This window comes from Aquarana catesbeiana, linkage group LG03 (assembly GCF_042186555.1).
Source record: "Aquarana catesbeiana isolate 2022-GZ linkage group LG03, ASM4218655v1, whole genome shotgun sequence".
NCBI classification, from domain to species: Eukaryota; Metazoa; Chordata; class Amphibia; order Anura; family Ranidae; genus Aquarana; species Aquarana catesbeiana.
Genome location: NC_133326.1, coordinates 703,625,714 through 703,648,487, shown reverse-complemented (window position 1 = coordinate 703,648,487; position 22,774 = coordinate 703,625,714). Strand labels below are relative to the sequence as shown.

General features: G+C 40.2%; 1 protein-coding gene across 1 annotated transcript; it reads right to left on the bottom strand.

The window, feature by feature from the left end:
- Positions 1–960: 960 nt before the first annotated feature.
- On the bottom strand, positions 961–2,809 carry LOC141134884 (proteinase-activated receptor 1-like). Its single transcript, XM_073624313.1, has one exon. It carries the CDS (start codon positions 2,696–2,698, stop codon positions 1,802–1,804), a length of 897 nt encoding a protein of 298 aa, XP_073480414.1. The 5' UTR covers positions 2,699–2,809; the 3' UTR covers positions 961–1,801.
- Positions 2,810–22,774: the final 19,965 nt, after the last annotated feature.

Here is a 22,774-nt window from a genome sequence, read left to right as displayed (position 1 = left end):
ACATCAGGCATTCAGACACTAAATGACTTCATAGCATCTAAATCATTCCTTTCATTCCCATCGCTTAGAGAAAAATATGATCTACCAAACTCTGAGATATTTAGATATCTCCAAATCAAAAATTTCTATACACCATTCCTAAAGGGGGATACACCATTATCCCAATTATCCATTTTTGAATCAATCTGTACAAAAGATCCATTTGCTAAAGTTACAATTTCATCACTTTATAATCAATTATATGGAGTAGCAAATCTTAATAGACCCTCTTACATTCAGAGGTGGGAGGAGGACCTGGGACGAACTTTAGAAGACATGGACTGGTCTAACATATGGTTCACATCTAAATCATCTTCACCCAACATCTTAGCACTGGAGACAAATTATAAAGTCCTAACTCGCTGGTACCTTGTACCCGCTAGAGTGGCAAAATATTCACCTAATACCTCAACTCTTTGTTTTCGAGGATGCCCAGAAATAGGCACATATTTACACATATGGTGGACGTGCCCAGTAATCCAAACCTTCTGGAAGGAAGTCTTCGTGATTGCATCTAAAATATTTTAAAAAATAATACAACCAGATCCATATTTAACTTTACTTAATCTAAAACCGGAATGGTTAACTCTCTCTCAATTCAAACTTATGATCCAACTAATAACGGCTGCAAAACAAACAGTGGCCAAGGCATGGAAATCTCCTACATTGGTACTAGCAGAAACAATTCACAGAATCAATAATACAATGTCCCATGCTAAGATGGTAGCCATTGATCAAAATCAAATTCCAAAATTTGAAAAACTTTGGCATCCTTGGATAAAACAACAGTTCCTGTCAAACTTCAATGACTCTGTCCTGTTGCCATGGTAACAGATTAAATGACTTACAGAGACACCCATTCTAAGGCTTCAATGAGATCTCAAAAGAATAATAAACTGACGAGCGGGACAACCTTGTGGACCATACCTCTACCTTTCAACCCTTTTTCTTCTTTTTCTTTCCTTTTCTCCACCTTACGATTAAAGCTCATTATCAGAATTTATTTGACCTATATACACTCTACTTGTAAACAATATGTATAGTAGGTATAAATCATTTAAATACCTACAAAAGTAACTAAGGAAATGATATATATCTTTAATTTAGGTTTACGTGAACCCAATGTTTAATATTTGAAATTTCATGATATTTACCTATATAAACCCTACTGTAAAACAATGAGCTTACTTTATAGTACCTTGTAAACTTACTTTATGTATCTTTATAACATTGTATACTCAATAAACTTCTTTTGACAAGGAAAAAAATATGCACTGAAACTGTACTAATGTCACCAGGGGTGATCAAAGGGTTAAGTGTGTCCCTAGGGAGTGTTTCCTAACTGTGTGGGGAATGCTGTGACTGGAGGAAGACTGAGATCTGTGTTTCTGCTTAGCAGAAACACAAGATCTCCATCTTCCTCTCTCACACCTTGTTTACATAGGCAGACCACCGCTCTGCCTTTCCAGAGAATGATCGACGGGTCCCGGCGAACATTGCGTCCACCATACCCACTGATTGGCTTCCGCTGTGTCCAATCACAGTGAGAGCAGGTAACCGGCGGGATGCGCACACACCCCAGACACTGTGCACGAAATCACGTACCTGTACGTGATTTCGTGCAGGAGGGCCGTCCTGTCGCAGTATATCTGCATGGGGTGGTCTTTAACAGGTTAGGCTTTTTGCTAGCAAAAAAAATGCAGATTTTAACATGTGTGTGAAAATGAAAAAACTGCTAAGGGCACAAAGTAGTTAAAATAACTCATCCACTCTTAGTGTGCTGACTAGGCTGAGTTCTCTCTGATGACTGCTCTTTGTTTACAGGGGTCCGCTTTTGTTTTACTGGAGGGCGATAATCTTTCTTGCACCACAACAAGCTGTAGATGTATCTCTGACTCTGGGAGGATGCAAAATAATAGATAAGAGGATCCAGACAACAGTTTATGCTGCTGATACTGGAAGAGAGAATGTAGGCAATATACAGAGAGAAATCATAATTATCAACGTGCATATAGTGAATTAAATAAATTATATGGGTAGGGCTGAAACAAAGGACAAACACACACAGAACAATCACAGTTAGGCAGATAGCTCGTGATCTCTTATGTGCTTGATCAAATTTTGATCTGCTGAGACTGCGGATGGTTCCAATGTAACACAAAGTTGAAATGACCAAAGGAAAGAAAATAAAAAGTGAGAAAACAGTGGTAAAATAGTAAAAACTGAAAAAAAAATGAACCCCAAAGTGCTGAATGTCATGGCACATCGTGTTATCTAGCATAGGAAATACCATAGTTTGTTTTATTATGAGAAGGGGCACAGTGCTGGCAAATGAGATGACCCAGATGACACCACAAACCAGCCAGGCTCGGGTCACTGTGCGCCAATAGAGAGACCGCAGCGGGTAGACTACGGCCAGGAAACGGTCCACGCTGATACTTGTCAAAAACAGGACGGAGCAGTACATGTTACAGTAATATGCTGCTGTGACAAAGCGACACATTCCTTCTCCAATGAGCCAGTTAGATCCCAAGAATCGGTAGACAATCTGAAAAGGCAGGACACAAACAAGGAGGGCATCTGCAGCGGCGAGGTTCAGCATGTAGACCACTGCTGGCTTCTTGACCTTCATCTTCACCAGAAACATGATGATCGCCATGATATTGAGAGGAAGAGCCACAAGGAACACAACAGTATGGATGGATGGGGCAAGAATGACAACACTCCAATGTCTGCTTGAAGTGCTTATCACCTGATAAATTGCTGCACGACTATCTGGAAAGTAAAAACATAATATTAATATATATATAAATGAACCAGATACATTGACCTTTTCTTTAAAGCAGAAGTCCAGATTAAAAAGTAATAAAATGAAAAAAATGAATAGCCAATAAAAAGTAAAAACACAAATACTAAAAGACATAAAGGAGTAGACTTAATTCATGCCTACTCCTAAATGGGTCAGTGTACATGATCAAAATACCCATTTATATAATTAAGTAAAAAAGATTTTTAATCAATTACTAAAAAGACATACATACAGTAATGTGCAAAAGTTTTAGGCAGGGAAGACAAAAATGTAACTAAGTATGCTTTCAGAAATAGAAGTGTTAATAGTTTATTTATATCATTAACAAAAATGGAAAGATAAATCCAAATCAGATCAATATTTGGCGTGTCCACCCTTTGTTTTTCAAAACACCACCAATTCTTCTGTGGATATCAGCTGCCTCAAACCCTTCTTCCTCTTCATGTATTTCCCAGACAGACTCCATGATGTTGGGATTAGGACTCCGTGGGGGTCAAACCATCACTTCCTTTTTCCTTACACTGAAAAGAGTTCCTAATGACACTGGCTGCATGTTTTTGGTGATTATCCTGATGCAGAATAAATTTAGGGGCCAACCACATGCCTCTCTGATGGTATGGCTTGACAGATAAGTATCTGCCTGTATTTCTCAACATTAAAGACACAATTAGAGGGGGGGCATGTCTGGCCGCTGAAGGAGATGGCCGCTTGAGAGGATAGCTCCGCATTACCCAGCTCCACTAGCCTAACATCAGCGACGAGGGACAGCAAATTCTATCCCATCTGGCTTCTTGAGTCCCCCTACAGACTGAACCAAAACTTCTTTCTGTCAGCTAACACACCATGCTCTCAAATGCTCTCCCAAGCTCCAGCACAGCAGCGTAGCTCCCTGAGCAGCCAAAGTGATGGACACAGTAAACAGCAGTCCAGTTCCCTCTCTCCCAGCAATAGCAGCCATTCTTCCCTGGGCAATACCCCACCGAACAGCCCTCAGAAGACAGTCCAGAAGAGCTCTGCAGCACTTGCCTGTGCAGGTAAGAGAAGGGGGGAGACACTTTACAGGACAGCACAGCTGAATATTTTGATCAGATCCTGGACTTCCCTACAAATGGGCAGCCACTCAGTGACACCACAATGAAAGAGATGTTGGTGTCCCTGTGGGGTTCTATGCATAAAGATCTCATGGAATGTGTCACACAAAAGAAATCAGAAATTGTAGAGGTGGGAGGCCGAGTTGTTGAAAAGAAAATGGCTGAATTTGCTCACAACGAACTAGTAGATGCATATTATGAAAAAGATGAAGTGCTAGAGATATTAAAAAACAAGATGGTGGACTTGGAGGACAGGTAAAACCATAAAAACAATGTCAAATTATTCGGGGTGGTGGAATCCGTGCCCCCCTTTGAACTTCGACTGATAACTCAACTGCTACCTGACACCCCTGATAGAGAAGTTTTCGTGGGTTTCGGGTGGCAACTGACAAAAACATAGGACCTGCTCCCCCAAGACGAGGAGATCATGATGCCTACCCTTAACACCTGGTCGCATTCCTTCTAAATGGCAACCAGTAGATGCGACTTGAGTCTACCCTGGATCTTTCCTAACCCTTGCCCTTGATGGGTTCAAGAAGTTTAACAGATATTCTAGTGGAAACTGGTTGTTTGGAGATGTATTCCCGTTTCTTCTATGCGATTCCCTTCGAACGTTGAGACTTACCTCTTTTTTTATATGCCTTATGTTGGAATACAATGGAATGATTCATGTCAACCCTCTGGAATATACTCACCACTGCCATCTATAAAATATCACATTTCAATCATCTGCAAGGCACTGCCTTCCATCACCTACAGGTAATACACCTCGCCTGCATCTTTTACAGGACTCCAAGCCATTCACAGACAGCATATTATACCATCCATCCAATGGTGCTTACGTTTGTTTCCATGAAGGTTCATGGACTTAATAGTCCTTTTAAAAGACGGGCAATGTGGCAAGAAGCAAAATCTCTAAGGAGCGATGTGCTATGCGTACAAGAAACGCACTTTGCGGACCAAAAAATTTCCAGAGACTACTCTGTGAAATACTGACCTTGGGTTTAGTATACTGCTTATAGTAAAAACTAGCGGTGGTACTCTTTGAATTTTTTGTTTTATTTTTTGTTATTATTTGCTGTATTTTGTTTTGACTTTTCTGTTAAAATTCCTGTCCTTGTACCTTTAAGTTCATTTATGAACCGACCTTGTTATGACTTTAGTTATAAGATTGGTTTTACATCTCTGTTGACAAGAATTATGTCAACATGCCTAACTTACACATTTCTACTTTCTATTTTAGTATCTCTAAAAGTAAGCTAAATTAATACTTAGATATCATTACTACTTTGATATAGTCAATATCTTTTATATGTCTTGTCACATGTCAACCTTTAATTAAAAAACAGTTGAAAGAAGACACCATTAATCCTGACCAAATCTCCAACTCTATTTGCAAAAATGCAACCCAAAACTTGCAAGGAACCGCCACCATGCTTCACTGTTGCCTGCAGACACTCATTATTGTACTGCTCTCCAGCCCTTTCACAAACAAACTGCCTCCTGCTACAGTTAAATAATTACAATTTTGGCTCATCAGTCCAGAGCACTGACTGCCATTTTTCTGCACCCCAGTTTCTATGTTTCTGTGCATAGTTGAGTCGCTTAGCCTTGTTTCCATGTTGAAGGTATGGATTTTTGGCCGCAGTTCTTCCATGAACACCACTTCTGGCCAGACTTTTCCAGACAGAAGATGAGTGTCCCTGGGTCCTACTGGTTTCTGCCAGTCCTGTGCTGATGGCACTGCTGGACAATATAAAGTGGGGACGGAAAGTATTCATACCCCCTTAAATTTTTCACTCTTTGTTATATTGCAGCCATTTGCTAAAATCATTTAAGTTCATTTTTTTCCTCATTAATGTACACACAGCACCCCATATTGACAGAAAAACACAGAATTGTTGACCTTGTTGCAGATTTATTAAAAAAAGAAACTGAAATATCACATGGTCCTAAGTATTGAGACCCTTCGCTGTGACACTCATATATTTAACTCAGGTGCTGTCCATTTCTTCTAAACACCCTTGAGGTGGTTCTACACCTTCATTTGAGTCCAGCTGTGTTTGATTATACTGATTGGACTTAATTAGGAAAGCCACACACCTGTCTATATAAGACCTTACAGTTCACAGTGCATGTCAGAGCAAATGAGAATCATGAGGTCAAAGGAACTGCCTGAAGAGCTCAGAGACAGAATTGTGGCAAGGCACAGATCTGACCAAGGTTACAAAAAATTTCTGCTGCACTTAAGGTTCCTAAGAGCACAGTGGCCTTAAATGGAAGATGTTTGGGATGTCCAGAACCCTTCCTAGAGTTGGCCGTCTGGCCAAACTGAGCTATCAGGGGAGAAGAGCCTTGGTGAGAGAGGTAAAGAAGAACCCAAAGATCACTGTGGCTGAGCTCCAGAGATGCAGTCGGGAGATGGGAGAAAGTTGTAGAAAGTCAATCATCACTGCAGCCCTCCACCAGTTGGGGCTTTATGGCAGAGTGGCTCAACGGAAGCCTCTCCTCAGTGCAAGACACATGAAAGCCCGCATGGAGTTTGCTACAAAACACCTGAAGGACTCCAAGATGGTGAGAAATAAGATTCTTTGGTCTGATGAGACCAAGATAGAACTTTTTGGCCTTAATTCTAAGCGGTATGTGTGGAGAAAACCAGACACTGCTCATCACCTGTCCAATACAGTCCCAACAGTGAAGCATGGTGGTGGCAGTATTATGCTGTGGGGGTGTTTTTCAGCTGCAGGGACAGGACGACTGGTTGCAATTGAAGAAAAGATGAATGCGGCCAAGTACAGGGATATCATGGACGAAAACCTTCTCCAGAGTGCTCAGGACCTCAGACTGAGCTGAAGGTTTACCTTCCAACAAGACAATAACCCTAAGCACACAGCTAAAATAACAAAGGAGTGGCTTCACAACAACTCAGTGACTGTTCTTGAATGGCCCAGCCAGAGCCCTGACTTAAACCCAATTGAGCATCTTTGGAGAGACCTAAAAATGGCTGTCCACCAACGTTTAGCATCCAACCTGACAGAACTGGATAGGATCTGCAAGGAGGAATGGCAGAGGATCCCCAAATCCAGGTGTGCAAAACTTGTTGCATCTTTCCCAAAAAGACTCATGGCTGTATTAGATCAAAAGGGTGCTTCTACTAAATACTGATCAAAGGGTCTGAATACTTAGGACCATGTGATATTTCAGTTTTTCTTTTTTATTAAATCTGCAAAAATGGCAACAATTCTGTGTTTTTCTGTTAATATGGGGTGCTGTGTGTACATTAATGGGGAAAAAAATGAACTTAAATAATTTTAGCAAATGGCTGCAATATAACAAAGAGTGAAAAATTAAGGGGGTCTGAATACTTTCTGTCCCCACTGTATGTTTGAAGTCAAGACAGCAATGTTTTGAAAATAAAATTAATTGTATAGTTTCCTTACCATAGATAATAAATGAAGGTTCATTATCTGCAAAATTGTAAGGGTAAAGCGTTAGAGAATCATACCATAAGAACATACAATTTAGGTTTCTATTTCACTTTTTTAAATTTTATTTAAAAAAAAAAAAACTTTCTCTGATTCATAGGATTTAAGGAGGTATGGCATTGCATAAAGCACCATTTAAAATAGAACAGTACAAAGAAAAATGGACAACAATGGGTTCAAGATCTAAGGCAGAACATGAAGTCTTCTTTACACCTTTCTTTTTCTTTTCAAAGTCCAAAAAATATGGCCAGACCTAAGAATGGTCTCAGTTTCTGAGTGAGTGACCCCAAAGCATGTTATTTAAAGGAATTAGGCATTTTAATGTTTCACTTTAAGAATTAAAAAAAAAAAATGTGCTCCTGGCGAATGGAATTTTTAAACATTTTTTTCTATTGGTGCATGTTCTCACCCACCCTCATGCTATTTTTTTGACAACCCCTTACCTATTGGCTCAGAAAATGGGAATTTTTGATTTGACAGATTTAGCTCCTATTGATTTTAGTGGGGTTTGGGTTCAGCATATGAATTTCTTTGCAATTGACTGGACCCCACTCCATATTATGTATTTAATGCGGGATGTACCGTATATTGTGGGACAGTTTTTTTAAAGAACTGTGCAGGTGTTTTTTTTTTTTCATTTTACTTTTTTTTTGCAAATGAGTAGGGGTTCTATGTACCCCTTACTCATTCACATTGGGGCAGTATCTGGGCACCTCCTTATTGCTAAAGGGAGCTGCCATGTTCCAATAAGCCTCCACCCACAGCCCCCTGCAACCACAAGGCCAAGTTTGTTGTGAAAAAGGCTATTGTCTATCAACATGGAGACAAGTTGCTTTGACAGGGGAGTCCACTATGACAAGGCACCCCTTGAAAGAGGGTAGAACAATGCGTTTCTCTACATTTTTTCTTGTTGTCTCCTTCGGGGACATGTTTTTTCACTAGAAAACTGCAATCTTTTACACATACATTGGTTAAAAAAGTATATATAACACTCTTTTTGCATGCTGTCATGAATCATCAGACTATATTAGTGCTGGCTTTATTTTGGTTTTATTCAGTCCTACACAATGTTCAAGGATGGTCTCACCTGAGGACTAGTGACACATGATCACCTTGAACAGGAAACTGGTGGCTGGAATGGTGAAGCAAGGTCCTTGCTGAATCTGCATCTTGCAAAACTGCTTGAGAATGGTCTCACATAAGGGCTGTTGACTCGTGATGAGTGAGTGTGTCTAGGTTCAAATTATGGGCCATTCGTTGAACTCCTCATAAATTTTAGATTTTAGTGCAAACTTTATTCTGAACCCCAGTGAGATCAATGGAGAGTGAATCTTGCAAATCAATTCTGGCCATTCAAGGCTATTAGGCAAGGGTTTGTCAAACAAAGGGCATGGGTAGATGGGTACTTCCATGGGGAGGGGGAGGGGCATGTACCAATGCTAAAAACTATTTTAAGAAATACAAATTAACTGGAAGAGGGCAATATGTGAAAAACACAGATTCTTCAAATTACATGCTTGGGGGATTCCTTTATTCTATATGCAGCATTACAGAGCAGTTCTATTCTCCTAGAGAGCAGGAACACTGCATTCTAGCCTTGTACATTATTCCTTGGCTTACATATATGCGAAGCACACCTGATAGGTTGTTTTTCCTTCAATATATAATTATTTAACTAAAGACAAAGAGCAAGAATGTAATGTAGAAAATAGAGCAAACAAAAGTATTTCTTAAGAAGTAAAAATGTATATATTGAGTCACAGACAAGAGCTTACAATATTGCGCAGGCATGCTGCACATCATATACGTGGTTTTACAAGGTCGCAATGGAAGAGGGTGAGATAAACATTTTTATCAATAAATAAAATTATATTGTGTAAGGTCAGGGTCAAGAGCCAAAAATATTGCACAGACACACTGCATATCATGAATCTACTTGATTGGGAGAGTGGTGAAGTATTTGATTTAACCAAACAAAGTAGGAGTAGGAGCCAGTCACTGGGTTTTAGAGCAAGACAACGCTGCCAAAAAAAACAGAACGGGCTCATCATCTGATAGCGATCGAGAGAGGGAAAATAGTTACAAAATCTGTTACTTTTTTAGAAGAACTAGAGGGGAAGAATTTAGCCCTAGATCCCAAACAAATGTTAACCAAAAAGAAGGCAAAGGAGGGAGGAAAATCAAAGGACAAGGAGGTGGTAAAAACCAAAGGAGTGGGAGACTAAGGAACCAAAAGAGATATTAAATAATGAAGCTGTTGATCAAACACAAGATCTGAAAGTAGTGAACCTGTCTGAGTTCCAACTAAATGATAATCATATAAAACTTCTAAAGAAGGGTTTGTCTTTTTCTCCCACCTCCCTGATGAATGAATTTGAGGTTTTTAAGGATATTAATCTCTTTTTGAGGACAATCCTTTTTAAACTATGGCACCAAAAGAAACCAAGTAATCAAGAAACTGTTGAGAGAAGAAGAGAGTCTGGATAGTGGGGAAAAGGAAGCACTAGAGAATCTTGTAGCTTTGCTGGATGAAAATGTTTAATGATCTGGAGGAAGAAATAGCTCAACCGATTAGAAGGAATGCTAACCTAAGGATCAGGTCTACTAAAATGCCAACCCTGTCCAAACACAAATGGCTTAAGGTGTTTTTGGACTTGGTACTTGGTTAATTGGGACTGGGTTGGCCCTAACAACTTAACCAGTGAGGAAAGGAAGGCCCTGCAAGATTTGGAAGAAGCCCCCGACCTGGTGATAAAGAAAAGCGGCAAGGGTGGGAATGTAGTCCTGATGAGTGAGACTCTTTATGAGGATGAAGCCTTGAAGCTGCTTTACGAAGACTTCACATATAAAAAACTAGCTGAGACTCCTTTCCCGAACCTTGTCAGGGCTTTAAACACTAAACTTAAACTAGGTTTAGAGGCGGGCCTGCTCACTAAAAAGGAGTATGATTTTTTAAAGGTCGAGGACCTCACCATCCCGACCTTTTATATCATACCTAAATTACACAAATCCCTAACCCGCCAACCCGGGAGACCGATTGTCTCAGCCATCAAGGGCCCCCTTGAAAAGGTAGGGAAATATGTAGACTGCCTAATTAAAGACATGGTAATTCGCCTTCCCTCCTTTGTTAAAGATGGTAGCGATGTCCTCATGAAATTGTTACTCCTGAATGTGCCAGAGGATGCACTCCTGGTGGGGATTGATGAGGACTTTGAAATTAGTGCTATTCTTTAGTCCCTCCCTCCTTTACTTATCACATAAACTTTTGTTATAATCTTTTGCCAGATATGCTCCTTATGGGATAATTATATATACATACATATATATATATTTTTCCCTTGCCTAGACATGTGGATTTGTGTATATGTGTGCTAGAGACTGTGGGCGCACATGTCTGTAGATGCTGTACCCACATTCTTAGTAGTATGTACCCTAATGTATACAAGCCTACATGTTTGTATACATATATATACATATATAAGAAAATAATCTCCCACTACATCTTCAGTTAATAATATTTTTTTATCATCCCCTTTGTCATTATTCATTTATTTATTATTTTTTATTTTTTATTTTTTATTGAGATTGCCCCCCTCTTCTTCTTTTTTTTAAATGTGCTTTTTGGCCATAGTACTCTCTTATGGATTGGCTATTTGATCTTGTCACCTCTGTTCGTTTAATTATATAATTATAGGCTTTCTGTAGATAGGGTAATACACTTTTCATTTTTTCACATTTTTCATTTTTATTTTTTATGTTTAATGTTTTTACCTTTAGAGAACGCTCTATATCATTCCCCATTCCTATTCTCTTTACCGCCCATGTCTCCGCCCATAGCCTGCCCAGACAGTATAAATTATGCATGTGTACACTCACAGTCATTAGGTTGATAAAGGAACCAATTAGACGTTCCGAAACGTGTCCCTTTCTGATGACCACATCCGGCTTGCGGTCCACGCTGGTTGCCGTCCCTCACCACTGATGTCACTTCCGGGATCTTCGTCTATCACTGACTCGAAAAGTACGACCGTTCATCAGCTCATCGGTAATTCCAAGGTCTAGGATACTTTTTCTGCTGGCGATTCTGAGATCTTCCGCCGCAGCATATGAACAGCCCCGAGAATCTTTACAGGCTGAGGACCTTCCTATTACCGGACCACCTGCACTAATTATGATAACATGCTTTTTATCTCTACAGATCCTGTAAGTGTTTTTAATCCTTCTGGGGATATTAAATAGTTTTAAATTCTGCACTTAGAGGCGCCTTTCTTTTTGTTTTTGTTTCTTATTAGAGATTGCTCCTCTTTGTGAGTGCAGCCCTGAGTGTGGAAGATTCACCACCGGACCCTTGTTTGAATACAGATACTGTCTTCTTTGTCTTGATGCTCAGAGCGCCCTTATACACTGTATCTTAATTTTTTGGAAAATGCCTCTGCTTGTGGCGCAATATATGCTAATGCGTCTAATATGAACATGGGAAGAGTGATAGTTTGCTCTTTAGGTCCAAAAATGTTAAGATAATGCGTTCTTGCAATTATTGAAGCGAGATAGTTAATATGCTTTTAGCTCTTGGTATCTAGGTGTTTTCCTCTCCCGTTCGCTCCCGTTTGGTGGTGCAATTTACACCAATGCGATCAAAGCGACTAGTGAAGAGCGATAGTCTGCTCTTCAGTCCCTGTAAAGTATAAACGTCAATATTTTTTCTTGTGTCAATCTTTTTGAAAAGGCTTCCGCATGTGGCGCAATATATGCTAATACATCTAAAATGAATAAGGGAAGAGCGATAGTTCGCTCCTCAGGTTCAAAAATTTTATTTTTAGCACAAGGCTCCCTTTTGCGGCTGAACACATAAGCCAGTGCACTCAATGATTCCTATGCTGAATGTTAAGTATGGGAGGTGGTGTGGGTGACATCCAGTGGTCAAACACTGATATTACAGCTGGAATTTTGAGACTATTTAAGCCCAGCTCCCAAAACCCATCCCAGCTCAGAGGAAACTAGCGCTGATTGGCTAGTGAAACGCGTCAGTATGACGCCAGCACATCGGAAAGGGGATTGCCTGTTTGCAGCGCATGTAAAGCAGTAAGATGGTAGAGGAACGGCAGCTTCTAATCCAATGACAGGAGCTAACAAACCTGCATAAATGGCACTTTATGCACAGTGGAAAAGCTCAAGGTGTCAGGATATCGGCTCTTTTTGAGCATGTTTCAATCCGGATCGATGGATGGAGGTACAGGGAAGTGACCGGGATGTATGACATGGTGAGAGTGTCTTGAACTAACCCCAGTGCATAGTTGTGTTTGTTCCTGACCCCGGTTTTTACCTCCCCATCTGACAGCCTTTGGAGATGTATCCATACTGTTAAAAGTGACTCTATGCCTAAGTCTGTTCCGTCTGATCATTTCAGCCTCAATATAATCACCTCCCTGCTTCACCAGGTGTTATCTGTCTAGCTATTCAAATTCAAAAGGGACTGATAACCATCCACTGTGGACGGCAAAACGATACCCTGTGTTTTCTGAGTATACGACAGCTACGAACTCACCAACCCGTCCAATACCACCCATATTTATATGGGTTCCTTGACTCACTATTTCTGGTCTACAATTAAGCTGCTCTGTAACTGCATCAGTATTTTACCTTGGCTTCTGAAAACTGAGATTTATTCTACTTTATAAGTTTGCAATTACAGGTGCTAATGTGTGACTAAAGTGATTATTTCAATGTGGGTATTGTCAATGTGTATGTGAATGGTATGCACAGCTGTGATTCCCGATGTTTTTAACATACAGTATGACAACGTTGTCCTATTTTTAAACTACCTGTGAGGTAAATTACTAGTCTATCTTTCATTAATTTATTGTGTGTTTTTTCAATGTAATAAAAATAAATTTGAATCAATCACTGTGTCCTAGAAGTGGCCCTCTTGGGAGAACTATATTCTCTCTTTTTTGTTATATGCTTCTTACGGTAGCTTTTTGGATATACCATCTAGATGACAGATTGAAAAACTATACATTTTTTCTTACTTTATCATAATATAATTAACCGCTTCCCGACCGCCTCACGCAGATATACGTTGGCAGAAGGGCACGTTCAGGCAAATTAACTTACCTGTATATTGCCCTTTAAGAGGCAGCTTGTGGGCGCCCGCCGGGGGCTCAGTGAGCATGATCGCGGGTCCCGTGGACTCGAGGACACCCGCAATCGTCTCACGGAGAGGAAGAACGGGGAAATGCTGATGTAAACAAGCATTTCCCCGTTCTGCCTAGTGACAGGACACTGATCACAGCTCCCTGTAATTGGCAGCGGTGATCAGTGTTGTGTCACACACAGCCCCTCCCCCCCACAGTTAGAATCACTCCCTAGGACCCACTTAACCCCTACAGCGCCACCTAGTGGTTAACCCCTTCACTGCCAGTCACATTTACACAGTAATCAATGCATTTTTAATTGCACTGATCGCTGTATAAATGTGAATGGTCCCAAAATTGCGCCAAAAGTGGACGATGTGTCCGCCATAATGTCGCAGTCCCGATAAAAATCACTGATCGCCGCCATTACTAGTAAAGAAAAAAAAATTAGTAATAAAATTGCCATAAAACTATGCCTTATTTTGTAGACACTATAACTTTTTGCGCAAATCAATCAATAAACGCTTATTGCAATTTTTTTTACCAAAAATATGTAGAATACGTATCAGCCTAAACTGAGGAAAAAAAAAATGTTTCTACATATTTTTTGGGATTATTTATTATAGCACAAAGGTAAAAAATAATGCGCTTTTTTCAAAATTGTCGCTATTTTTTTTGTTTATAGCGCAAAAAATAAAAACGCAGAGGTGATCAAATACCACAAAAAGAAAGCTCTATTTGTGGGGAAAAAAGGACGTCAATTTTGTTTGGGAGCCACATCACACGACCGCGCAATTGTCAGTTAAAGCGACGCAGTGCCGTATTGCAGAAAGTGCTCTGGTCTTTGGCCAGCCAAATGGTCTGGGGCTTAAGTGGTTAACGGTTGATCCAGGCAATCAATTTGTATTATTTACTGAAACACTTATGCCCCGTACACACAGTCGGACTTTGTTCGGACATTCCGACAACAAAATCCTAGGATTTTTTCCGACGGATGTTGGCTCAAACTTGTCTTGCATACACACGGTCACACAAAGTTGTCGGAAAATCCGATCGTTCTAAAAGCGGTGACGTAAAACACGTACGTCGGGACTATAAACGGGGCAGTAACCAATAGCATTCATCTCTTTATTTATTCTGAGCATGCGTGGCACTTTGTCCGTCGGATTTGTGTACACACGATCGGAATTTCCAACAACGGATTTTGTTGTCGGAAAATTTTATATCCTGCTCTCAAACTTTGTGTGTCGGAAAATCCGATGAAAAATGTGTGATGGAGCCTACACACGGTCGGAATTTCCGACAACAAAGTCCTATCACACATTTTCCATCGGAAAATCCGACCGTGTGTACGGGGCATTACAGTATGTCTTACTTCCATGTTGTTTCCATTGTCAATTTAAAAAAAAAAAAGGTCTATGAAGTATTGTCTCTCTTTACCATGCTCATCCCTGGCTAATGTTCTAAACAACCCAGCCATCCCCAAGAGTCTGTGTTATAGGGAATGATGCCCTAGATGTGAGCAGCAATTTTTAAACACCTTATTAATCCAGTTCCCCATAGGCTTCGTCCTTCTGAAGAACTACAAGCCAACAAACAATCTCATGTACATAAATTTCCAATGCAGGCATTATCTCTTCACTATGTCACCCTCTTTAGTTTTAGACCAACCCATTTAATTTGAATATATTGGTGCCCACAACCCACATCAATTGCATTTAATATCTTCTATTTACAGAATCCTCCAAGAGGACCTTTTTGCTTTTTGATGATCAACACTTGTATACGTGTAAATGGGCACAAGCCCTTTAATGCCCAATTCCTTTAAGATGCTTGTAAAAAAAAAAATCTGTAAATCCGTTTCCAAATCTTCTCACTGAGCGGTGCATAAAGAGAATACTTATAAGGTTTCGATCTGTTGGTACAAATTGACCGAGAAGTTACATGTTCATAACCCCTTGTTATCTGAGATGTTCTGGAGATGTGGTCGGGGCAAGGGTTCATTATATCACATATTTTGGCAATGTCCTCACATCCAACCATTTTGGTCCTATGTGATATAAATTTTCTGATGGGTCCCTGATATATCCCTCCCTCTAGTTCTGATTCACTGTTTCCAAGGTTTACCCTTCCCTGGCATCTCTAAATATTCCTGAAAATGAATGACCTATTCATGTATATTACCAGCTGCCAGGAGACCTATCCCTTTACATTGGCTATGCACAGAGATCCCATCACAATTTCAGATTTTGGATATTATTGCAGATATTAGAAGAATGGTACATCTCAAAAATTGTTGATGCCCTACAACAATTGAATGAAATCTGGGCCTCTTGGGGCCATCCTATCTATGGTATTCCATTTTCTCCTAAAAATTCTTGTTGAAAATATACTGAACTTTAAATCATACAGGCTAATATTGTTGTATACCCCGGTGTGTACTGGTTGCTTGCTCCATCTTTTTCCACACCTGTAAATTCTTTTTAATTGAGTGTCTTGGGGTTAGGGCTGGACCCACCCCATGTTTTGCTATATCATCAGCTTTCATTTGATACATTCTATGATTATTTAAGATGTACCTTCACAATATGTGATACTTATTTTTTTTTTTTCTGCCTGTTATCTGTATAGTTATCTCAGGTATCTACAATGTTTGTACTTTACTCTTTGATATAATATGAAAACTCAATAAAAATACAATATTAAAAAATAATACATAATGAGTGTCAATATTGTCACCCTAGTGTGGCTTACCTCTTTTAAAACTGGTCCTTTCCAGTTCAAAGGCCTGAGCCTTGACATCCATGAGCACAACGCTCACCTCAGAACTAAGAATAAATGTCACTTCTTTACGAGTTAATGAACTCCCAAGTGGCGTGTTCAAAGCTTTTAGTGACGTATATACAAGTATCAATTCCCCCTCTGTAAAGCAAAGACAGATAGAAAACTTACAACTGAATATGACCGCCAAGTTTAGAAAGTCAAATAATGTATGGTTGTGGGGGCTGGTATACATAGAAAATAAGGTTAATCATGACTAGAGCTAGTATAAATCAAAAAATGCTATAAGTGGTTAGACTTATTTGCAAGGAAGTCCAAGTGAGCATCAGGAGGGAAATTACCAAAACACACAATTTAAAAATACAAATCGAAATGCCTAAGCCCAATTTTGTCATTTTGACATGTGTAAGTAAAACCGTACATATCATCACAACTACTTTGCATCCAGGTGGATTGTACAGTACCTTGGTTTTTTTTACAAATTGGGCTTTCATTTGGAGGTGAATGGTAATGGATATCTCCTGATTTTTCTATATTTTAAAAGGAAAACTGTCCTAAAATAGTAAAAAAAAAAAAATTTTTTTAATTTAACTTACTACCATAACCTACCACCAAAGAACAACCCAAAATATATTCTTCTGCTCTTGACGATCACAGTGATACCACATATGTGTATGTTAGTTGGTGTATGTACCCGTAGTACAGCTCAGAATTTTGCTTTTTTTAAATCCTACCTAAAACACCCTGACACTGACACTGAGCCCGGGTTCACACTATACACACGCTGTGCGTCCCTGTTCCCCGTTTCAGGGACGAATCAGGACCGACTCTATGCCTGAATTCGGCCCTGAAACGGAGCCAAAGACGCACAGCATTTTTGTGCAGTGCGCTCCACAGCCGCCCCGGAGATATGTGAACTGGCTCCATAGGGAACCAGTCACATTCTCCTACTATGCGAATTAAATGTGGGGAAACGCACATCTAATTCGCATAGGTGCGAACCCGGGCTAACTGACACTCAAACTAATTTAAAAAAAAATTGCGTCCAAAAAATACTGACCCTGACCTTTGACCCTGACCTTTGACCCTGACCTTGACCCTAACACTAACCCTGGCACTGACCTAGATTAAACCTGGTCTAGGTATTTTTTAATAATTATTATCATTTATTTTTTTCTTCACACACTTTTTTTTTTAATGTTTGCAGGGACAGAGAGTGAGACAATGTATCTATGTATCTCTCTCTCATCCATTCACAGAGACAGAAAACATGGGGGTGGGATTCACAGTGACTGATCACTGTGATAACCAATCAGAGGCTATCACAGCAATCAGGGTACCCGGAACCGGTCGTTCCGGGTCCCGATCATTAGAACTGGGAGCTCACCATGTGGCATGCTCCCAGCACAAAAGGAGGTATGCAAATATTCAGCCCCACAGAGCCGATCCACTGGGAACGTATATTTGCGTACAGTCTGTGTGAAGGGGTTAATGTGCGGACTGAAGATTGAGCTCAACTGAGGCCATGCTAGAAAGTTTTTGTGAAAAATGTTGTATGTTTAAAGTGGAAGTAAACCCAACCTGTCTATTTTCTGCCATATAAAATATTAGTAAGCACCTAGCTGATTGCTGTGTGTGAAATTCTTCCTACCTTGTTCGTTTGCTTGCAATTCGTCCTTTTATTTTGTATTATGTCATCAGCGCATGCGCAATTTGGCCTCTTTATCTGGCATGCTCTTAGCGCCGTAAATCCTTTAATGACATGCCAGGGCTCTGTCATTTGCTGTGTCCATGGCACAGCTCTGAGATCCCATGACACTTTCCATTCACAAGCTCTGGCTAAACCCCATGTGACTCGCTATGTCACAAGGGTTGTACACATTGCCCACAAGGTAAGAGGATACGGAAAACGGCACGGCTAAACAATTACTGCACATGTGTAGGATTACAGACCAGGAGAAGAAAGGGAGGAAGTCCAGCGCACATCGGACACAGAATACAGTATTTAGGATGGCGGTGGCTGCACCCGGTAACGAGGAAATGAAAAAAGAGAGAAAAAAAGTAAGAAACCTGAAATGGGGCTTCAATTTAATGTGGACTTGTTTAAAATGCTTTACTCTACTTCCTAATTTGAAACATAGCTTGGGAGGGTCCAAGTTTACAACCACTTTAAGCTTGTATTTTGTGTATTACCTGCATTTACCATCCATACTTCCATGGCCCCCAGGTAAAAAGAATTGCTCTTCTTGTTCTGTAAAACATAGTACAAAAATATTCCATAAATACAATATTTTACTTCAGGATACAAAATTCCTGAACTGTCCATCTCCTACTGTATGATATATGGAGATCAGTTAGCCCCTCTTATTATAGTCAATACAATTTTTATTGTAAATTTCACAAAAGTAACAATTATACAGATACAGCCAGGTCCATAAATATTGGGACATCGACACAACTCTAATCTTTTTTTGGCTCTATACACATCCACAATGGATTTGAAATAAAACAAACAAGATGTGCTTTAACTGCAGACTTTCAGCTTTAATTTGAGGGTATTTACATCCAAATCAGGTGAAAATTGTGGGAATTACAACAGTTTGTATATGTGCCTCCCACTTTTTAAGGGACCAAAAGTAATGGGTAGATTAACTTTTATCCATCAGACTTTCACTTTTTAATACTTGGTTGCAAATCCTTTGCAGTCAATTACAGCCTGAAGTCTGGAACGCATAGACATCACCAGACGCTGGGTTTCATCCCTGGTGATGCTCTGCCAGGCCTCTACTGCAACTGTCTTCAGTTCCTGCTTGTTCTTGGGGCATTTTCCCTTCAGTTTTGTCTTCAGCAAGTGAAATGCATGCTCAATCGGATTCAAGTTAGGTGATTGACTTGGCCATTGCATAACATTCCACTTCTTTTCCTTAAAAAACTCTTTGGTTGCTTTCGCAGTATGCTTCGGGTCATTGTCCATCTGCACTGTGAAGCGCCGTCCAATGAGTTCTGAAGCATTTTGCTGAATATGAGCAGATAATATTGCCCGAAACACTTCAGAATTCATCCTGCTGATGTCAGCAGTCACATCATCAATAAATACAAAAGAACCAGTTCCACTGGCAGCCATACATGCCCACACCATGACACTACCACCACCATGCTTCACTGATGAGGTGGTATGCTTTGGATCATGAGCAGTTCCTTTCCTACTCCATACTCTTCTCTTCCCATCACTCTGGTACAAGTTTATCTTGGTCTCATCTGTCCATAGGATGTTGTTCCAGAACTGTGAAGGTTTTTTTAGATGTTGTTTGGCAAACTCTAATCTGGCCTTCCTGTTTTTGAGGCTAACCAATGGTTTACATCTTGTGGTGAACCCTCTGTATTCACTCTGGTGAAGTCTTGATTGTTAACTCTGACACACATACACTTAACTCCTGGAGAGTGTTCTTGATCTGGCCAACTGTTGTGAAGGGTGTTTTCTTCACCAGGGAAAGAATTCTTCGGTCATCCACCACAGTTGTTTTCCGTGGTCTTTGGGGTATTTGGTGTTGCTGAGCTCACCTATGCGTTCTTTCTTTTTAAGGATGTTCCAAACAGTTGATTTGGCCACACCTAATGTTTTTGCTATCTCTCTGATGGGTTTGTTTTGTTTTTTCAGCCTAATGATGGCTTGCTTCACTGATAGTGACAGCTCTTTGGATCTCATATTGAGAGTTGACAGCAACAGATTCCAAATGCAAATAACACACTTGAAATGAACTCTGGACCTTTTATCTGCTCCTTGTAAATGGGATAATGAGGGAATAACACACCTGGCCATGGAACAGCTAAGCAGCCAATTGTCCCATTACTTTCGGTCCCTTAAAAAGTGGGAGGCGCATATACAAACTGTTGTAATTCCTACACTGTTCACCTGATTTGGATGTAAATACCCTCAAATAAAGCTGAAAGTCTGCAGTTAAAGCACATATTGTTCGTTTCATTTCAAATTCATTGTGGTGGTGTATAGAGACAAAAAGATTAGAATTGTGTTGATGTCCCAATATTTATGGACCTGACTGTATAAAACATTTTAGTCTTTTAACATGTACTCGAGTATGGCGAAAGCTAAAGTAGTTATTGTGGGTCATAACACTGTAGTTTCACAAAAATGATCCACATGTCTATACGGTATCATAGAGATTCAAGTACAATTGAAGAAAAAAGTACGGCTGCCAAAAATCTGTCTGAAATAATACTATGGTCAGCCGACCATTCACTCATGGATTATAATTACATCGCAAGTCGCTAGCAAATAGGTAGTTCAAACAATTATAGTAAGAAAGAAGGAGAAGAGAGGGAGGAAATAGAAAATGAGAATTAGAATAAGAAATAAGTTATTACAAGATCATGTATCATCCTGAGAATGAGGGAAATGTCTTAATGTCATAAGGTCAAGGTCTCATGGTTGTCTAATGCCCTGTACACACGGTCGGACATTGATCGGACATTCCGACAACAAAATCCATTGATTTTTTCCGACAGATGTTGGCTTAAACTTTTCTTGCATACACATGGTCACACAAAGTTGTCGGAAAATCTGATCGTTCTGAACGCGTGACGTAAAACACGTACGTCGGGACTATAAACGGGGCAGTAGCCAATAGCTTTCATCTCTTAATTTATTCTGAGCATGCGTGGCACTTTGTGCGTCGGATTTGTGTACACACGATCGGAATTTCCGACAACGAATTTTGTTGTCGGAGAATTTTATAGCCTGCTCTAAAACTCTGTGTCAGAAATTCCGATGGAAAATGTGTGATGGAGCCCACACACGGTCGGAATTTCTGACAACAAGGGCCTATCACACATTTTCCGTCGGAAAATCCGACCGTGTGTACAGGGCATTAGAGTTGCGTAAGCGGCAGCCAAGTCTTGTTGAATAGTTTTATTTGTTCATGGGCAGTTGCCCTGATCTCTTTCATTCTATAGAGGAAATGTACCTCATCTAACCATTCTATAATTGTGGGAGCGGTGGCAGTTCTCCAGTGTCTAGGTATCACTGCTTTTGCGGCAGTAAGTAGGAATCTAGTCGAGGATTTTTTTGTACCTTTTCATTGAGCAGTTGGTGATATGTAGTAGGCAACAAGCTGCATTTAAAAGTATTTTGGTTTCCGTTATATGTTTCATGGAATCAGTCACCTGTTTCCAAAAGGGCTGTATCTGCTTGCAATCCCACCATATGTGTTGGAAAGAGCCCCTCTCCTGGTTGCAACGCCAACAGAGATCAGGGACTGAGGGGAACCACTTGTGTAGTTTAATTGGTGTATTGTACCAATTTGTCAAAAGTTTAAATGAGGTCTCCTGTAGACGTGTGCTTATTGCACATTTGTGTGCAAACACACAGGCCTGCAACCATTGATCCTTCGTGAAGGATGTGTTTAAGGCTGTTTCCCAAAACTGTTTGTGTTTGTCAGGATCTCGTAAGTCTGAGGCCTGCAACCAGGAGTAAGTAAGAATAATATTTTTTGTTGATATGTTGGACATGAAGCATACTGATTCGAAAGGAGTCAGGGATCTTGAGAAGTTTTTCTGTCTCTGTGAGTTCATGACATAGTTGTGCAATTGGCGGTATTCCCAATGATTTAGGTATGTCAAGCCTCTATCTGCCTGTATGTCAGAGGCGGACTTAAATTTACTTCCCTCGAAACAATGTGTGGCCAGTAGTGGAGTGTTGTCTTTGACGTATAGATAGGAGAGATTATCCATCCCCGGTGTAAAATCCGGGTTGCCCGAAAGTGGTGTCTGGGGCCCCGTCGGCATAGTTAGGTCTGTCGTTCATGCTACTGCTTGTATACAACTGAGTGTCTCCCCTATGATGGGATGTTGTTTCAATTGACTGGGACATGCTTCCCAAGGAATCCAGGCTGAGTATGTCACAGGTATGGATCCTAATTTTTTTTCTAGTGCTACCCAATCCTTGTTTTCTGCGTGGCAGGTCCAGTCTATTACTCTGGTGAAGTGAGTGGCTAAATAATAATTTTTAAGGTTAGGAAATCCCATGCCTCCTGCTTGTTTGCTTCGGGTAAGTATTTGTAAGCTCACTCTAGGTTTTTTAGCTGCCCAGAAAAATTTTCTGAATATGACATTCAAGGATCTGAAGAAAATATCCGGTAATTTTATGGGAATGGTTTGGAAGTAATACAAAATTTGGGGTAAAATTGTCATTTTGATGATCGCAGCTCTGCCGAACCACGAGAAATGCTTAAGGGTCCACCTTTCCAAGTCCTTGGTAATGGTTTGAAAAAGGGGTTGAAAATTGTGTTTGTAAAGTGAATCTAGTTGTGATGTCAATAAGATACCCAGATATTTAAGGGCAGTAGATTCCCATTTAAATTTGCAGTTAGTATATTCTGTCTCGTGGCGTCTGAGAGCGTCAAGTTTAATGCCTCGGAT

Coding starts and splice junctions, on each gene's coding strand:
- LOC141134884 (XM_073624313.1), bottom strand. CDS start 2,698: ATGGCGATCATCATGTTTCTGGTGAAGATGAAGGTCAAGAAGCCAGCA.